Genomic DNA, 15,191 nt, shown 5'->3' on the forward strand with positions numbered 1-15,191 from the left:
GCATGCCACTACTAAGCTCGCGCGGGCCAAGAGCCGAGACTCAGAATAAGAGTGAGATCGGTGCGTCCCGGCCGGGCTTCGGGGCTTTACGGGAACTGGGCGGTGCGGCGGCCCCGCCCTCGTGCGCAGGCGCAGAACCGTTGTGGCCGGAGCGGTTGCGGACTGAGCGGTTTCAAGCCGGCGTCCGGGAGCGGCGGTACTGGGCGATTGCGGGGGCGGCTCGACCCAGCCTGAGGCCTCGGCGTCCGCCTCCCGCGGTGCCTTGGGTAAGTCGGCGGCCCTCCCGGAGCAGCCGCCCGAGGCGCGGGAGGGCGAACGAAATAAACCAAAATAGACATTTTCCCGAAGGCGAAATAGACATCCTCCCTCGGCGCCGGGGCTTGGAGGGGGGCGGCGGTGGGCGCGAGGTAACGTCCCCGGGGAAACTGAGACCCCAGCAGGTCCGGGCCGGGGGCGGAGATGAACGCAGGAGGGCGCCGGGCCCCTGGCCTGTTCGTACCAAGCTCGACCGAGCTGCCCCTACGCACCCCCAGCTGCGAACCCGGCCTCGCATAATAGAGACTGGGCATTATCCCACCGGGGTCTCCCGAGGACCTTGTGCCCGCGCGACTTCCTTGGGCTGGCTTTGGACGACGCTTTCGCCTTCCTACTGCCTAGGATCCGCCGACATGAATCCCATCGTAGTGGTCCACGGCGGCGGAGCCGGTCCCATCTCCAAGGATCGGAAGGAGCGAATGCACCAGGGCATCGTCAGAGCCGCCACCGTGGGCTACGGCATCCTCCGGGAGGGCGGGAGCGCCGTGGATGCCGTGGAGGGAGCTGTGGTCGCCCTGGAAGACGATCCCGAGTTCAACGCAGGTAAATGTGCCTTTCAGCTAGTAAATAATGTGAGTCAGGTCAAGCTCCTTCTTCAGAATAAATATAACCTACGTAAAGCGTTAGGGAATCTAATGAGCCTTGGGGTGGAACTCTGTAAAAAAGAAACAATATTTAATTTTTCTACCTGTGATGAAGAGAGTCAAACGCTAAAATATTTGGAGAGATTTATACTGAGCCAAATATGAGTGACCAATGGTCTGTGATACAGCTCTTGGGAAACCCTGAGAACATGTGCTTTTAGAGACATAAGATGTCAATCAATACATACTGGAGGTACATTGGTTCCATCTGGAGAGGTGAGACTACTAGGGGAGGGGGAGTGGCTTCCAGGTCATAGGTAAGATTCAAAGATTTTCTGATGAACAGTGGTTTAAAGTTTTGTCTAAAGACCTGGAATCCACAGAAGGGAATGTCTGGATTATATAAGGACTTGAGACTGCAGATGGAAGTAATAGAAGGCGGTTTAGCATGGTGGCTCGCTCCTGTAATCCCAGCACTTTGGGAGGCCAAGGCCAGTGAATCACCTGAGGTCAGGAGTTTGAGACCAGCCTGGCTAACAGGCGAAAGCCCATCTCTACTAAGAATACAAAAAGCCGGGCATGGTGGCAGGAGCCTGTAACCCCAGCTACTGGGGAGGCCGAGGCAGGAGAATCGCTGGAACCTGAGAGGCAGAGGTTGCAGTGAGCGGAGATCATGCCACTGCACTCCAGCCTGGGGGACAGAGCAAGACTCTGTCTCAAAAAAAAAAAAAAAAAAAAGCTGAAAAAAGAAGGTGTGCCTTAAGATAAGGGGTTGGGGAGACCAAGATTTCCTTTATGCAGAGGAAGTCTCCAGGTAGCAGGCTATTGAGAGAATAGATTGTAAATGTTTCTTACCAGAGTTGATCTCTTCTGAATCAGGAAAAAGGGCTAGGGGAATTTCAGGATCAGGAAGAGGAAGGGGATTCTCTTCAGAATGTAGATTTTCCCCACAAGAGATAACTTTGTAGGACTATTTCAAGATATGTCAAAGAAACATAATTTGGGGTAAAATACTTCACTTTCAGGGCTTACTGTCATGTGATGTCATACTAGAGTCCCGCTGCAATTTGGTATCTTATTGCTACAAAGTCTGCTTTGTCCGTCTTAAGATCTGTTTTATTGTAAATGCTAGTCAACTGGGCTTGAATTCCAAAAGGGAGGAGGGAATAATGAGGCATATCCTACCTCCCCCGAGAAGGTTCCAAAGTTTTCAGGTTAACCTTGGAATGCAGAGTGTATTCCTTTGTGTTTCGCTTCTTTCACTCAGTTCACCCTTTTTCAGAATACTAATCATTATAGCTAATATGAGTGTCTACCATGTATCAGGACGTGGTCTAAGAAATTTACTTGATTTATTTAATCTGAACATTAAATGAGTTGATCATTTAACTCAGTTAAGTTGGTTAATTTGTGTTAAACTAACTCATGCTAACTCTTAATGAACATTAAATGATTAACTCACTTATGAGTTAATCACTTAAACTCACTTGAGTTAAATGAGTTAGGTATAAGTTAGGAATAATTATTATCCTCATTTCTCAGATCAGACTAAGGCACAAAAAGATTAACTTGCCGGAAGACATTCATCTCTTTGTTTTAAAATGGAATACCTAACATCTAGGCTAGGGATTGAAATACTTCTTGGAATTATACCACCCACCCAACATCTGTCAGGGAAAAGAATTTCAGGAAATCTTAATTAATCATCAAATATTTACTGTTTGTTCTGTCCCCTTTACGCAACACTCTTTAACACTTGTGAAAAATTGTGTAAGTCTTCCTGAGACTGGCGCAGTGGCTCACGCCTGTAATCCCAGCAATTTGGAAAGCTGAGGTGGGTGGATCACTTGAGCTCAGGTGTTCAACGCCAGCCTAGGCAACATGGCGAAACCCCATCTCTACAAAAAAAAAAAATACAAATATCAGCTGAGCATGGTGGCATAAGCCTATAGCCCCAGCTGCTCAGGAGGTTGAGAAGGGAAGATTCCTTGAGCCCGGGAGGTGGAGGCTGCAATGAGACAAGACTGCGCCACTGCACTCCTGCCTGGGTGACAGAGTGAGACCCTGTCTCTGAAAATAAAACTAAGTCCATCTGAATTTAAAATGAGACCTAATAGTGTGCTTTCATGGCTCCGTTTGTAGAGCCAGAATTTACCAGATAGGGACTGACTTTGCCAGCAGAGGGAGCAGCCAGCTCTTTCTGTGGGTGACTTGTTAAACCATATGCCTCTTAGCACTCAGAGCCCCCTGGGCTGACAAACCCTCACTTATTTATACAGGACCTTCATTTGAAATGGTCATTCTGGTTTCCGACCATCTCTTATTCTAACCATTTGTCATGTGCATGAATTGGGAAGCACAGATTAGGGAATTGGAGCAGCTAGTTCTCATTATTTTTGCTCTGTATCCAGAGGCCTTCCTTCTCAATGTCTGCCCTCTCATCTTTCAAATGTCGTCTATTCAGCACATTGAGGAAGAAAAGAGTAGAGCTGAAAAGAAGGAAAGCAAAGATTATGGGGGGAAAGGTGGGACTTTTAACGGCATACTGTGTACCTTGGCTTTTCCCGAGGTCAGTACAGGCAGGCAACATTCCCAGCAGCCTCTGCTATAATTCTCTAGAATAAATAACTGTTTGGGAACTTCGTACAAAAAGCTGACTCTCAGTAGATATTGAGTTCAGTGGCAGTGATTAGCATTCATGACAACTTCTCTGAACATTTGTAAAAACATTGTTTATTTACATTCTACTCCTGTTTCAGTATGGATTTTACTTTATGTTTAAAGCTTATTTCATAATAGTTTATTAAAAAGTAGTTGATTTTTAGATACCAACACTGTAAAGATTGAACTTTTAAATTTGAATGCTAGAAATATTCTTTAAAACCTTACTTAGATTGGCAACCAAATGACCATTTGCTTTCACTAGAGTTCAACGATATTTACACAACACTTGAGATATTCTCTCTACAATTCAATTTTATAAGCTATTAGAGAATCTTTGAGATAATAGGATTTTTTCTTTTTTTTTTTTTTGTTTTGTTTTGTTTTGTTTTGTTTGAGACTGAGTCTTGCTCTGAGACTGAGTCTCACTGTGTTGGCCAGGCTGGAGTACAGTGGTGCGATCTCGGCTCACTGCAGGCTCTGCCTCTCAGGTTCAAGTGATTCTCCTGCCTCAACCTCTCGAGTCGCTGGGACTATAGGCGCCCACCACCACGACTGGCTAATTTTTTGTATTTTTAGTAGAGATGGGGTTTCACCATGTTAGCCAGAATGGTCTCGATCTCCTGACCTCGTGATCCGCCCGCCTCGGCCTCCCAAAGTGCTGGGATTACAGAGGTGAGCCACTGCGCCCGGCTGAAAACGGGATTTTTTTTCATTTATCCACTCTCTTTCTGGACTTACAATGTAGAATCAATGAGGTAAAATCTGTGGTAGGGTCTAGGAATTGTGATTCATTTCTTTGTTTTGAAGATTCCCAGGCGATTCTGAGATACAACCAGGTTTAGAATCTACTAGCCTAACACCATACAACTTTAATGGGTTTGGTGTTGGTTTGTTGGTATAATTTGCACACAGTAAGATCCCCTTTTTAGTATACAGTTCCATAGGAGTGACAGATACATATAGTCATGCAATTACCACCACGATCAAGATATAAAACAGTTATATTACTCTCCCACATCCCTTTGAGTCCACGCCTCTGTTCACTCCCAGCCTCTGGCAGCAACTAATCTGTTTTCTATGCCTGTCGTTTTGTCATTTCCAGAATGTCATATGTTTGAAATGTTTGTTTTTTGGTGCCATAAAGAAATAGTACTCGAACATAAATTTATTTAGTAAGGCCATTTTTATTTTTTGTAGAAAGGGTACACGTGTCACCAGTTTCGTCACGAGAGTATACTGAACACAGGGGACAGGGTTATTTATAACCTGACGCATTTACCCTACTGCTGTGTCCAGTTTCTATTGGCTGGAACGGGACCTTACATTTTTTATTTGTTTCGATTGGCTAGCAACTTAGAATTTCTTAAAAGAGGCAAAGGTAGAGGAGAACAAAGGAAGGAGGAAGTAACCTGTGGAATGCTGAGAAAGGTAAAAACACCTTTAAATAAGGAAAAGGAACAGGCTATGACCTAATGCTTGCTTGGACCAATATAAGCCTGCCAGGGCAAATATTTAGGCTACATTGTGGGAGCTAAGAACGTAAAGTACAGTGATTTGTTTATTTCGGCTAGCAGATGCTTAAGAACGTTAGCGCAGGTCTTTGAATACATTTTGCTTCTAAGAGAAGTTGCTGTTTATTCCTAATTAGACAGGAAGGAAAGTCTTTGAAGAGGAACCTCCACTTTACTTTTTACACATAAATGGTAGCACTTTCGGAGGCCGAGGCAGGTGGATCATTTGAGGCTAGGGAGTTCCCGGGCTGAACAGCCTGTCCATGGCAAAAACGCCTGTCCCTACTTCAATATACAAAATTAGCCGCCACGCCGGTGTGGCACACCTGCAATCCCGGCTACTCAGAGGCTGAGGCACGAGAACCACTGAACCCAGAGGTGGAGGCTGCACTCCAAGATTACACCACTGCACTCTGCCTGAGCAAGCGTATTCCCGTCCCAAAAAAAAAAAAAAAAAAAAAAAGTCATAAATGGAGTCATGCAATGTGTAGCCTTAGTCTGGATTCTTCGGTTCACATAATGCATTAGAGTGTTACCCGTGTGGACATGGGTATCAGTAGTTTTTCCTTTGTATTGAGTAGTATTCTACTGTATGAATATGCCACAGTTGGTTTAACCATGTAACAGCTAAAGGACATGTTCCATTTGGGGCCATTATAAATAAAATCACTGTACACATGTGCATACAGGTAATATGTGAATAAGTTTTATCTCCTTAGGTGAATACTCTGGGAGGGACTGTCATTAAGTGGCAAGAATTTCACCTCATGAACTGCCAGCCGGGTCCGGTGGCTCAATCCTGTAATCCCAGCACTTTGGGAGGCCAAGGCAGGTGGATCACCTGACATCAGAAATTCAAGACCAGCCTGGCCAACATGGCGAAACCCTGTCCCCAAAGCAACATGTACCAGCTAAGTGCAGTGTGGCACCTGTGGTCCCAGCTGCTCAGGAGCTGGAGGCAGGAGAATCGCTGAACCTGGGAGGTGAGGCTGCAGTATCTGAGATCGCCACTGCATTCCAGCCTGGTTGACAGAGTGAGACCCTGTCTCAAAAAAAAAAAAAAAAACTGCCAAACTTGTACATTCCCACTAGCAATGTATGAAAGCCCTCTTACAGGTTAGGCACGGTGGCTCATGCCTAACGAAAGACTTTGAGAGGCCAACATGGGTGGATCACAAGGTCAGGGGTTTGAGACCAGCCTGGCCAACATAGTGAAACCCTGTCTCTACTAAAAATACAAAAATTAGCCAGTTATGGTGGCACACGCCTGTAGTCCCAGCCACTCAGGAGGCTGAGGCAGGAGAATCACTTGAACCTGGGAGGCAGAGGTTGGAGTGATCCCAGGTCACGCCGCTGCACTCCAGTCTGGGCAACAGAGTAAGACTCCAGCTCCAAAAAAAAAAAAAATGTTCCACTTAATCCACATCTTCACCAGCACTAACTAGTGTCAGCATGTTTTAATTTGGCCACTCCAGTAGGCATTTAGTGGAATCTTATTATGGTATTGATTTGCATTTCCCTAAATGGGAAGAGATATTTAACATCTTTTCGTGTGCTTTTTTGTTGTTCATTTCTTTTTTTTCGTTTTGAGATGGAGTCTCATTCTTGTTGCCCAGGCTGGAGAGCAGTGGCGTGATCTCAGCTCACCACAACCCACTACTTCCAGGAGCTAGATTATGTGCAATCCCCACACCTGGCTAATTTTTGTATTTTTAGTAGAGATGGAGTTTCATCATGATGGCCAAGCTGATCTTGAACTCCTGACCTTGTGATCTACACACTTCGGCCTCCTAAAGTGCTGGGATTACAGGCATGAGCCACTACGCTTGGCCTGTTGTTCATATTTCTTCAGTGAAGTATCAAAGTCTTGCTGATTTTTGGTTGGTGTTGTTGATTACTATTGAGTTTTAAGAGTTGATATATTCTAGATATACCTTTTATCAGATGCGCCAATGTGGTCTGCAGATATTTTCTTCCAGGCTGTGGTTTGTCTTTTCTTTCTCAATATTTTATTGCAAAAAGCAGAAGTTCTCAATTTTGCAGAAGTCCAGTTTATCAGTTTTTTTAAAATCAGTCATGCTTTTTGTGTTATATCTTAATATTTGCCTAACCCAGCATTGCAAACATTTTTCTTATGTTGTCTTCTAGAAGTTTTAGGTCTGTGATTCACTTTGAATAAATTTTTGTATAAGATGCAAGGTATATATCAAGGTTCCATTTTTTATTTTTGTTGGGTTTTTTGTGGCTACTTAGTAGGTGTATTTATTTGTGGGACTACATGAGATACTGTGATACAGACATGCAATGCGTAATAATCAGGGTAAATAGGATATTCATCCCTTCAAGCATTTATCCTTTGTGTTATAAACAATTCTATTCTTTTAGTTATTTTGAAATGCATAATTAAATTATCAACTATAGTCACTGTTGTGCTATCAAATACTAACTCTTATTCTATTTTTTGTACCCATTGCCTATCCCCCCTTCTGCCCCAATCCCACTGTCTTCCCAGCCTCTGCTAACCATCTTTTTACTCTCTATGTTCATGAGTTCGATTGCTTTGATTTTTAGCTCCCACAAATAAGTGAGAAAGTGTGAAGATTGTCTTTTTGTGCCTGACTTATTTCACTTACCATAATGACCTCCAGTTCCATCCATGTTGTTGCAAATGACAGAATCTCATTCTTTTTTATGGCTGAGTAGTACTCCATTGTGTATATGTGTCATTTCTTTATTCATCTGTTGATGGACACCTAGTTAGCTTCCAAATCTTGGCTATTGTGAACAATGCTGCAGCAAGCAAGAAGTGCAAATAACTCCTCCATATACTGATTTCCTTTCTCTTGGGTGTATAGCCAGCAGTGGGATTGCTGTATCATATGGTAGCTCTATTTTTAGTTTTTTAAGGAACTCAGGGTTGTTTTTTGTTTTTGTTTTTGTTTTTTCCTGGAGTGCAGTAGCATGACCTCGGCTCACTGCAACCTCCACCTCCTGAGTTCAAGCAGTTCTCCTGCCTCAGCCTCCCAAGTAGCTGGGATTACAGGCACCCACCACCATGCCTGGCTCATTTTTGTATTTTTAGGGGAGACAAGGCTTCACCATGTTGGCCAGATTGGCCTTGAACTCCTGACCTCAAGTGATCCACCCGCCTCAGCCTCCCAAAGTACTGAGATAACAGACGTGAGCCACCACCCCTGGCGCAGCACCAATTGTTGAAAAGGCATATTGCAAGTCCCCTGGTTATGCACACTTCTGTCCAACGTGGCCACAAATCAAGGGTTACCATGACCCCCTCCTCAGGCTTGATAATTTGCTAGGATGGCTCATAGAACTCAGGAAAACATTTATGTTTACCAATTTATTATAAAGAATATGATAGAGCAGTGGTCCCCAACCTGTTTGGCACCAGGGACCAGTTTCGTGGAAGACAGTTTTTCCACAGAGACTCGCTGGCCCAGTTCACAACAGGGTGCACACTCCTATGAGAATCTAATGCTGCCGCTGATCTGACAGGAGGCGGAGCTCGGGCAGTAATGCTCACTCGCCTGCCACTCACCTCCTGCTGTGGGGCCCAGTTCCTAACAGACCACAGACCAGTCCCAGTACCGGGGGATTGGGGACCCCTGTGATAAAGGATACAGATGAAGAGTTGCACAGGGCGAGGTCAATTCAGTTCTGACGCTGTCTATCTGGGGTCAGAGTCCAATCCCACAGGTTCAGGGCTCAGTCCCGTAAGACTGTGTCCTACTTCAGATGCCAATCTTTAGTAGTAGCTTGTCACTTCTACTTCTGACCAACCAGCTATAAATCGGGGTTCCCGGGACTACCTCCTCGAGTTCAGTTAATTTGCTAGAGCAGCTCGCAGAACTCAGAGAAATGTGTTTACCGGTTTATTATATGAATAATGGATATAATGGAGGATACAGACAGAGAGATGAAGAGATGCAGAGGGCCAGGTGTGGGGGAAGGGGTGTGGAACTGCCCTGCCCTCTTCAGCACACCACCCTCCTGGCACCTTCACATATCCAGCAATCCAGAAGCTCTCCCGTCATCAGCCCTATGGGTTTTTAGTAAAGGCTTCTGTGCAACTGAGTAACAAATGTAAGAAGTCATGTTTGCTCATTTCTACATGCCAACGTCATTTCACAAAGCCCCAGACTCTGTGACGATGTGCAGATGTGCCGCTCTCTGAAAGAATGATTTGAAGACAAAACTGGATAGAGCACACGGCCTCCATGTCGCTTGCCTGAGTCACTGTATGTCTTAAAAGATAAATGGGCCGGGCATGGTGTCTCACACCGGTAATCCCAGCACTTTGGGAGGCCAAGGTGGGTGGATCATAAGGTCAGGAGTTCAAGACCAGCCTGGCCAAGATGGTGAAACCCCCGTCTCTACTAAAACTATAAAAATTAGCCAGGTGCGGTGGCAGGCTCCTGTAATCCCAGCTACTTGGGAGGCTGAGGCAGAAGAATTGCTTGAATCGGGGCGGCAGAGGTTTCAGTGAGCTGAGATCACACCACTGCACTCCAGCCTGGGCATGAGACTCTGTCTCAAAAAAAAGTAAATGATATATGATCCTAGTCCTTGCCTTCCTACATAAGACAAGATAGCATCTGGGCCGAGGTGATGAAATGCACCTGTAATCAGCACTTTGGAAGGCCAAGGCAGGCAAGGTCTGAAGGGTCAAGAGTTCGAGACCTGCCTGACCAACATGGTGAAACCCCGTCTCTACTAAAACTACAAAAATTAGCCAGGCATAGTGGTGGGTGCCTGTAATCCCATCTACTTGGGAGGCTGAGGCAGAAGAATTGTTTGAACCCAGGTGGCAGAGGTTGCAGTGAGCTGATATCACGCCACTGCACTCCCAACCTGGGCATGAGACTGTCTCAAAAAAAAAAAATGGTAAATGATATATGATCCTAGTCCTTGCCTTTTCCTACACTTAAGATGATGTCTGGGCCGAGTGTGGTGGCTCACACCTGTAATCCCAGCACTTTGGGAGGCTGAGGCAGGTGGGTCACCTGAGGTCAGGAGTTCGAGACCTGCCTGACCAACATGGTGAAACCCCGTCTCTACTAAAACTACAAAAATTAGCCAGGCATAGTGGTGAGTGCCTGTAATACCAGCTACTCGGGAGGCTGAGGCACGAGAATCACTTGAACCCAAGAGACGGAGATTGTGGTGAGCCAGGATGGAGCTGAATTTGTCTCACGCCAAGTACTCTAGCCTGGGCGACAGAGCGAGACTCCGTCTCAAAAAAAAAAAGGATAACATCTGACAGGATTAGTGATTATACATACCTCTGTCATCTATAGCCAGATGCACTCTTGCACCCAAACTGTGATGTGATTCTGCTTTAATGTAACTTCTGAGCAAGTCTCATGTAACCTCTGAGCCTGTACTAACCCTCCACAACCTGTGTATCAGCTGTGAGCGGAGACACGGTTTGGGAGCAGTTTGAAGCACCTCTCTGAAGGACCCCTCCGTACTGTAGTCATCAGTCTGTAGTCCTCAGTAAGATTTCTAAATAAAATGAATTCTTTAAAAGCTCAATTATTTTTTTCTCTAGTTGACATTTCATGGCATAGGCACAGTTGATTAAATCGTTGGCCATTAGTTATCAACCTTCAGCCTCTCTCCCCGGAGGTAGAGAGGTGAGACTGAAAGTTCTGGCCCTCTAATCACACGGTTGGTTCCCTGGCAACCAGCTCCCCATTTGGAGGCTATCCAGCCCCTAACCATCGGTCATCTCGTTGGCATACAAAAAGATGCTTTACCACTTTGGAGCTTCCAAGTGTTTTGAGAGCTGTGTGTCAGGAAACAGGAAGACCAAACTTTGTGTCCAGGCCTTCCACATCTGTGGATTTACCTAATCTCAGGTTGAAAATATTTGGGGGAAAAAAATCCATAGAAGCGTGCCTTTGCAGGCCAGGTGTGGTGGCTCATGACTAATCCCAGCACTTTGGGAGGCTGAGGCGGGTGGATCACCTGAGGTCATGAGGTCGAGGCCAGCCTGGCCAACATGCGAAACCCCATCTCTACTATAAATACAAAAATTAGCCGGGCGTCGTGGCTCACACCTGTAATCCCAGCTACTCGGGAGGCTGAGGCAGGAGAATCACTTGAACCCGGGAGATGGAGGTTGCAGTGAGCCAAGATCGCACCACTGCACTCCAGCCTGGGCAACAGAGCGAGACTCCTTCTCAAAATAAAAAAAAGAGAAATGAAAGGGGGCTAAAACTGTCCTCTTTTGCACTGAATTGTTTCTGGGTGAGGCCACAGGGGAGGGGGTTGGCAGGTCCAGGTAGAGCCATGCATGTCAGACATGCATAAAAACCTAAAAAGATATTGCAAAAGGCCAGTCTGCAGTAGTGGTGGTATCTGAAGGAATGGTTGGCAGTCTGTGTCTACACCTCATTAGAATCAGGTTCCGCTCCTCCCCCAGCTTGATGAACCTTTTATTTTTTTGAGATGGAGTCTCGCTCTGTTGCCCAGGCTGGAGTGCAATGGCATGATCTCGGCTCACTGCAACCTCCGCCTCCCAGGTTCAAGCAATTCTCCTGTCTCAGCCTCCTGAGCAACTGGGATTACAGGCATGCACTGCCACGCCCAACTAATTTTTGTATTTTTAGTAGACAGAGTTTCACCATGTTGGCCAGGCTGGTCTTGAACTCCTGACCTCAAGTGATCCACCTGCCTCAGCCTCCCAAAGTGCTGGGATTACAGGGTTGAGCCACCGCGCCCGGCCCCCTAGTCATTCTTTTAGGTTAGGCCTGCTGGCAACAAATTCTTTCCATTTGCCCTTATATGTGTTATGGACTGAATGTTTGTGTCCACCCGAAAATTCAAGTGTTGAAGCCCTAACCTGGCTGTGTTTGGAGATGGCCTCCGAGGAAGTAATTAAAATGAAGTGAGGTTGTAAGGATGGAGTCCTGAACCAATAGGATTAGTGTCCTTATAGGAGGAGACACCAGAGAGCTTGCCCGCTCTCATGGGCACAAGGAGAGGTCATGGAGCAGTGTGCACGCAGTGAGATAGTCACCACCTACAAACCAAGACAAGAAGCCTCAAGGCTGGGCGCGGTGGCTCACGCCTGTAATCCCAGCACTTTGGGAGGCTGAGGCAGGTGGATCACTTGAGGTCAGGCGTTCAAGACCAGCCTGACCAACATGGCGAAACCCTGTCTCTACTAAAAATACAAAAATTAGCCGGGTGTGGTGGCACATCTGTAATCCCAGCTATTCAGGAGGCTGAGGCACAAGAATCACTTCGACCCAGGAGGCAGATGTTACAGTGAGCCAAGATCACACCACTGCATTCCAGCCTGGGCAACAGAGTGAAACTGTGTCTAAAAAAAAAAAAAAAGGCCGGGCACTGTGGCTCATGCCTGTAATCCCAGCACTTTGGGAGGCTGAGGCGGGCAGATCACGAGGTCAGGAGATCAAGACCATCCTGGCTAACACGGTGAAACCCCATCTCTAGTAAAAAATACAAAAAATTAGCCGGGCGTGGTGGTGGGGACCTGTAGTCCGAGCTACTAGGGAGGCTGAGGCAGTAGAATGGCATGAACCTGGGAGGCGGAGCTTGCAGTGAGCTGAGATTGCAGCACTGCACTCCAGCCTGGGTAACAGAGTAAGACTCTGTCTCAAAAAAAAAAAAGCAGCAGCAGCCTCAGAATGAAACCTACCCCTTTTTGGCACCTTCCTAATACAATCTGAGAGTGTCTTGATTTCTCCTTCGTTCCTGAAGAATATTGGATATAGAATTCTGGATTGATAGTTCTTTTCTTCAGCACTTGAAAATTCTGTTCTTCAGCACTTGAAAATGCTGTTCTTCCTTCTGGCCGCCATGGTTTCTGGTGACAAATTGTTTTGTCATTAAAATTGGTTTCTCCCCTATAGGTAAGGTGTCATTTCTCTCTTGCTACTTTGAATATTTTTTAGTCCTTAGTTCACTGGTGGTTTGGTTATGATGTGTCTTAGTGTGAATGTGTTTGTGTTTAGTCCTATTTAGGGCTTGCTCACCTTCTTAAATTGGTAGATTTATGCTTTTTGCCAAATACAAGGAATTTTCAGCCATTATTTTTTTGAATACTTCTCATTCCCACCCATTTCTCCTCCCCTCTGGGAGTCTAATGACTTGAATGTTAGTTCTTTTGTTATGGTCCCACTGGTCTGCGGGGCTTTGTTCATTTTGGTGTTTTCCAGGCCCTGTTCTGCTGTTCAGACTGAGTGATTTCTAAGTCCAGTATTACATTTTTTCAGCTCTAACTTCCATTTGGTTTTTCTTTACATCTTATATTTCTTTGCTGAAACTTAATAATTTTTTTAGTTATTTCAAGTTCATTGAAGCATTTTTATGATGCTGCTTTTTTTTTTTTTTTTTTAAGGGACAGGGTCTCAGTCTGTTCCCCAGGCTGGCGTATGGTGGTGTAATCACAGCTTACTGCAACCTCGAACCCCTGGGTCAAGTGATTCTCTTGCCTCAGCCTCCCAAGTAGCTAGGGCTTTGAGTGTGTGCTACTATGCCAAGCTAATTTTTTTTTTTTAAAGATGGGGTCTTGCTATGTTGGCCAAGTTGGTCTTGAATTCCTGGCCTCAAGATATGCTTTTGCCTCAGCCTCCCAAAGTGCTGGGATTACAAAGCACAGGTATGAGCCACCATGCCTGGCCAATGGCTGCTTTAAAATTCCTGTCAGGTAATTCCAACATCTGTGTCATCTTGGTATTGTCATCTGTTAATTGTTTTTCCTTAGGTTGAGCTGTTCTTGGTTCTTCGTATGATGAGTGATTTTCTCTTGGATTCTAGACATTTTGCATATTATGTTTTAAGACTTTGGATCTTATTTATTTAAATCTTTTATCAGGTCTTCTCTAACCTGTGTGGATCAGTGTAAGGGGATGCTGCCTTGTCATTGCCAGATGGAAAAGGTGTGAGCTGCTTTGGCAGAAGAAAGTAGATGTCTAAGCCACACACCTGGATTTCATTCCTTGCTCTTTACCCAGAAGACATTTGATACTGGGAAAGTTGCCTTTTTGGTTTCCCCACCTGTGAAATTGGCATGTAATCAGGGCAGCAAACACTTACTGTTTACCTCCACGTGCTAGACATTATTCCAAGTGTTTAATATGCAATACCTACCTCATTGATGGTTGTAAGGATTAAACAAGTTGATGTTCTTACTCATTTTACTCATGAGGAAACAAGCACAAAGAGATCGAGAAGCATAGCTGGATTGGTAGGCATTATCTGGGCAGAGAAGTATGGAGAAAGGGTGCTAGTGGTAAAAACAACAGCATGTGCAAAGGCACAGAGACACACAGGCTCCTGGTATATAGTAGCCCTCCCTTATCTCTGGGGGATGTGTTTCAAACCCCCAGTGGGTGCCTGAAACCACCAGTAATACTCAACCTTTTAGCAACTGGTTTGGTTTTTTTCTTTTCATATATACATTAATTAGCCACAGTAAGAGATTAATAACAACTGATAATAACATAGAACAATTGTAACAGTATACCAGCATCACTACTCTTGTGCTTTGAGATCATTAAGTAAAATAAGGGTTTCTTGAACACAAGCACTGACAGGTGCTACTGCAGTTGATCTGCTTGATATTCAAGACAACTGCTAAGTGACTAACAGGCAGGTAACCTATACAGTGTGGATATGCTGGACAAGGGGAGGAATCACATCCCTCTGAAGGATGGAGTATGATGGTGCAAGAAGTGTTTATTTCTGGAATTTTCCATTTAATAATTTGGGGCCATGGTTGACCGAGGATAGCTAAAACCCCAGAAGCAAGGCTATAGATAAGGGGACTACTGTATTCAGGGAAAGCTAGTATTTCAGTAAAATATAGCCAAGGAGAGAAAATGAAGCTGGAAAAGCAGGTTAAAGGCCAGGTTAGGAAGGGCTTTGTACTTTTTATTTTGTAGGTCATGGAGTGCCAAGTCAGATTTCTCTTTTTTTTTTTGAAACGGAGTCTCACTCGTCACCCTTGGCTCATGGCAACCTCCACCTCCCGGGTTCAAGTCATCAGCCTCCCAAGTAGCTAGGATTACAGGCACGCACCACCATGCCTGGCTAGTTTTTATATTTTTAGTAGAGACAGGGTTTC

The 15,191-nt window shown here is 45.3% G+C and overlaps 1 protein-coding gene across 1 annotated transcript in view; it reads left to right on the plus strand.

Annotated features, from left to right (window-relative positions):
- The window catches only part of ASRGL1 (asparaginase and isoaspartyl peptidase 1), a 32,221-nt gene continuing 17,030 nt past the window's right edge, over positions 1–15,191 (plus strand). The window contains exons 1-2 of the mRNA XM_003909704.5: positions 1–266; positions 658–858. Of these exons, the coding sequence (XP_003909753.1) occupies positions 669–858 (190 nt within the window). The 5' untranslated portion in view covers positions 1–266; positions 658–668. The remainder of the gene's footprint in view (positions 267–657; positions 859–15,191) is intronic.

The sequence above is a fragment of the Papio anubis genome, chromosome 12 (assembly GCF_008728515.1).
Source record: "Papio anubis isolate 15944 chromosome 12, Panubis1.0, whole genome shotgun sequence".
In the NCBI taxonomy this organism is placed as follows: Eukaryota; Metazoa; Chordata; class Mammalia; order Primates; family Cercopithecidae; genus Papio; species Papio anubis.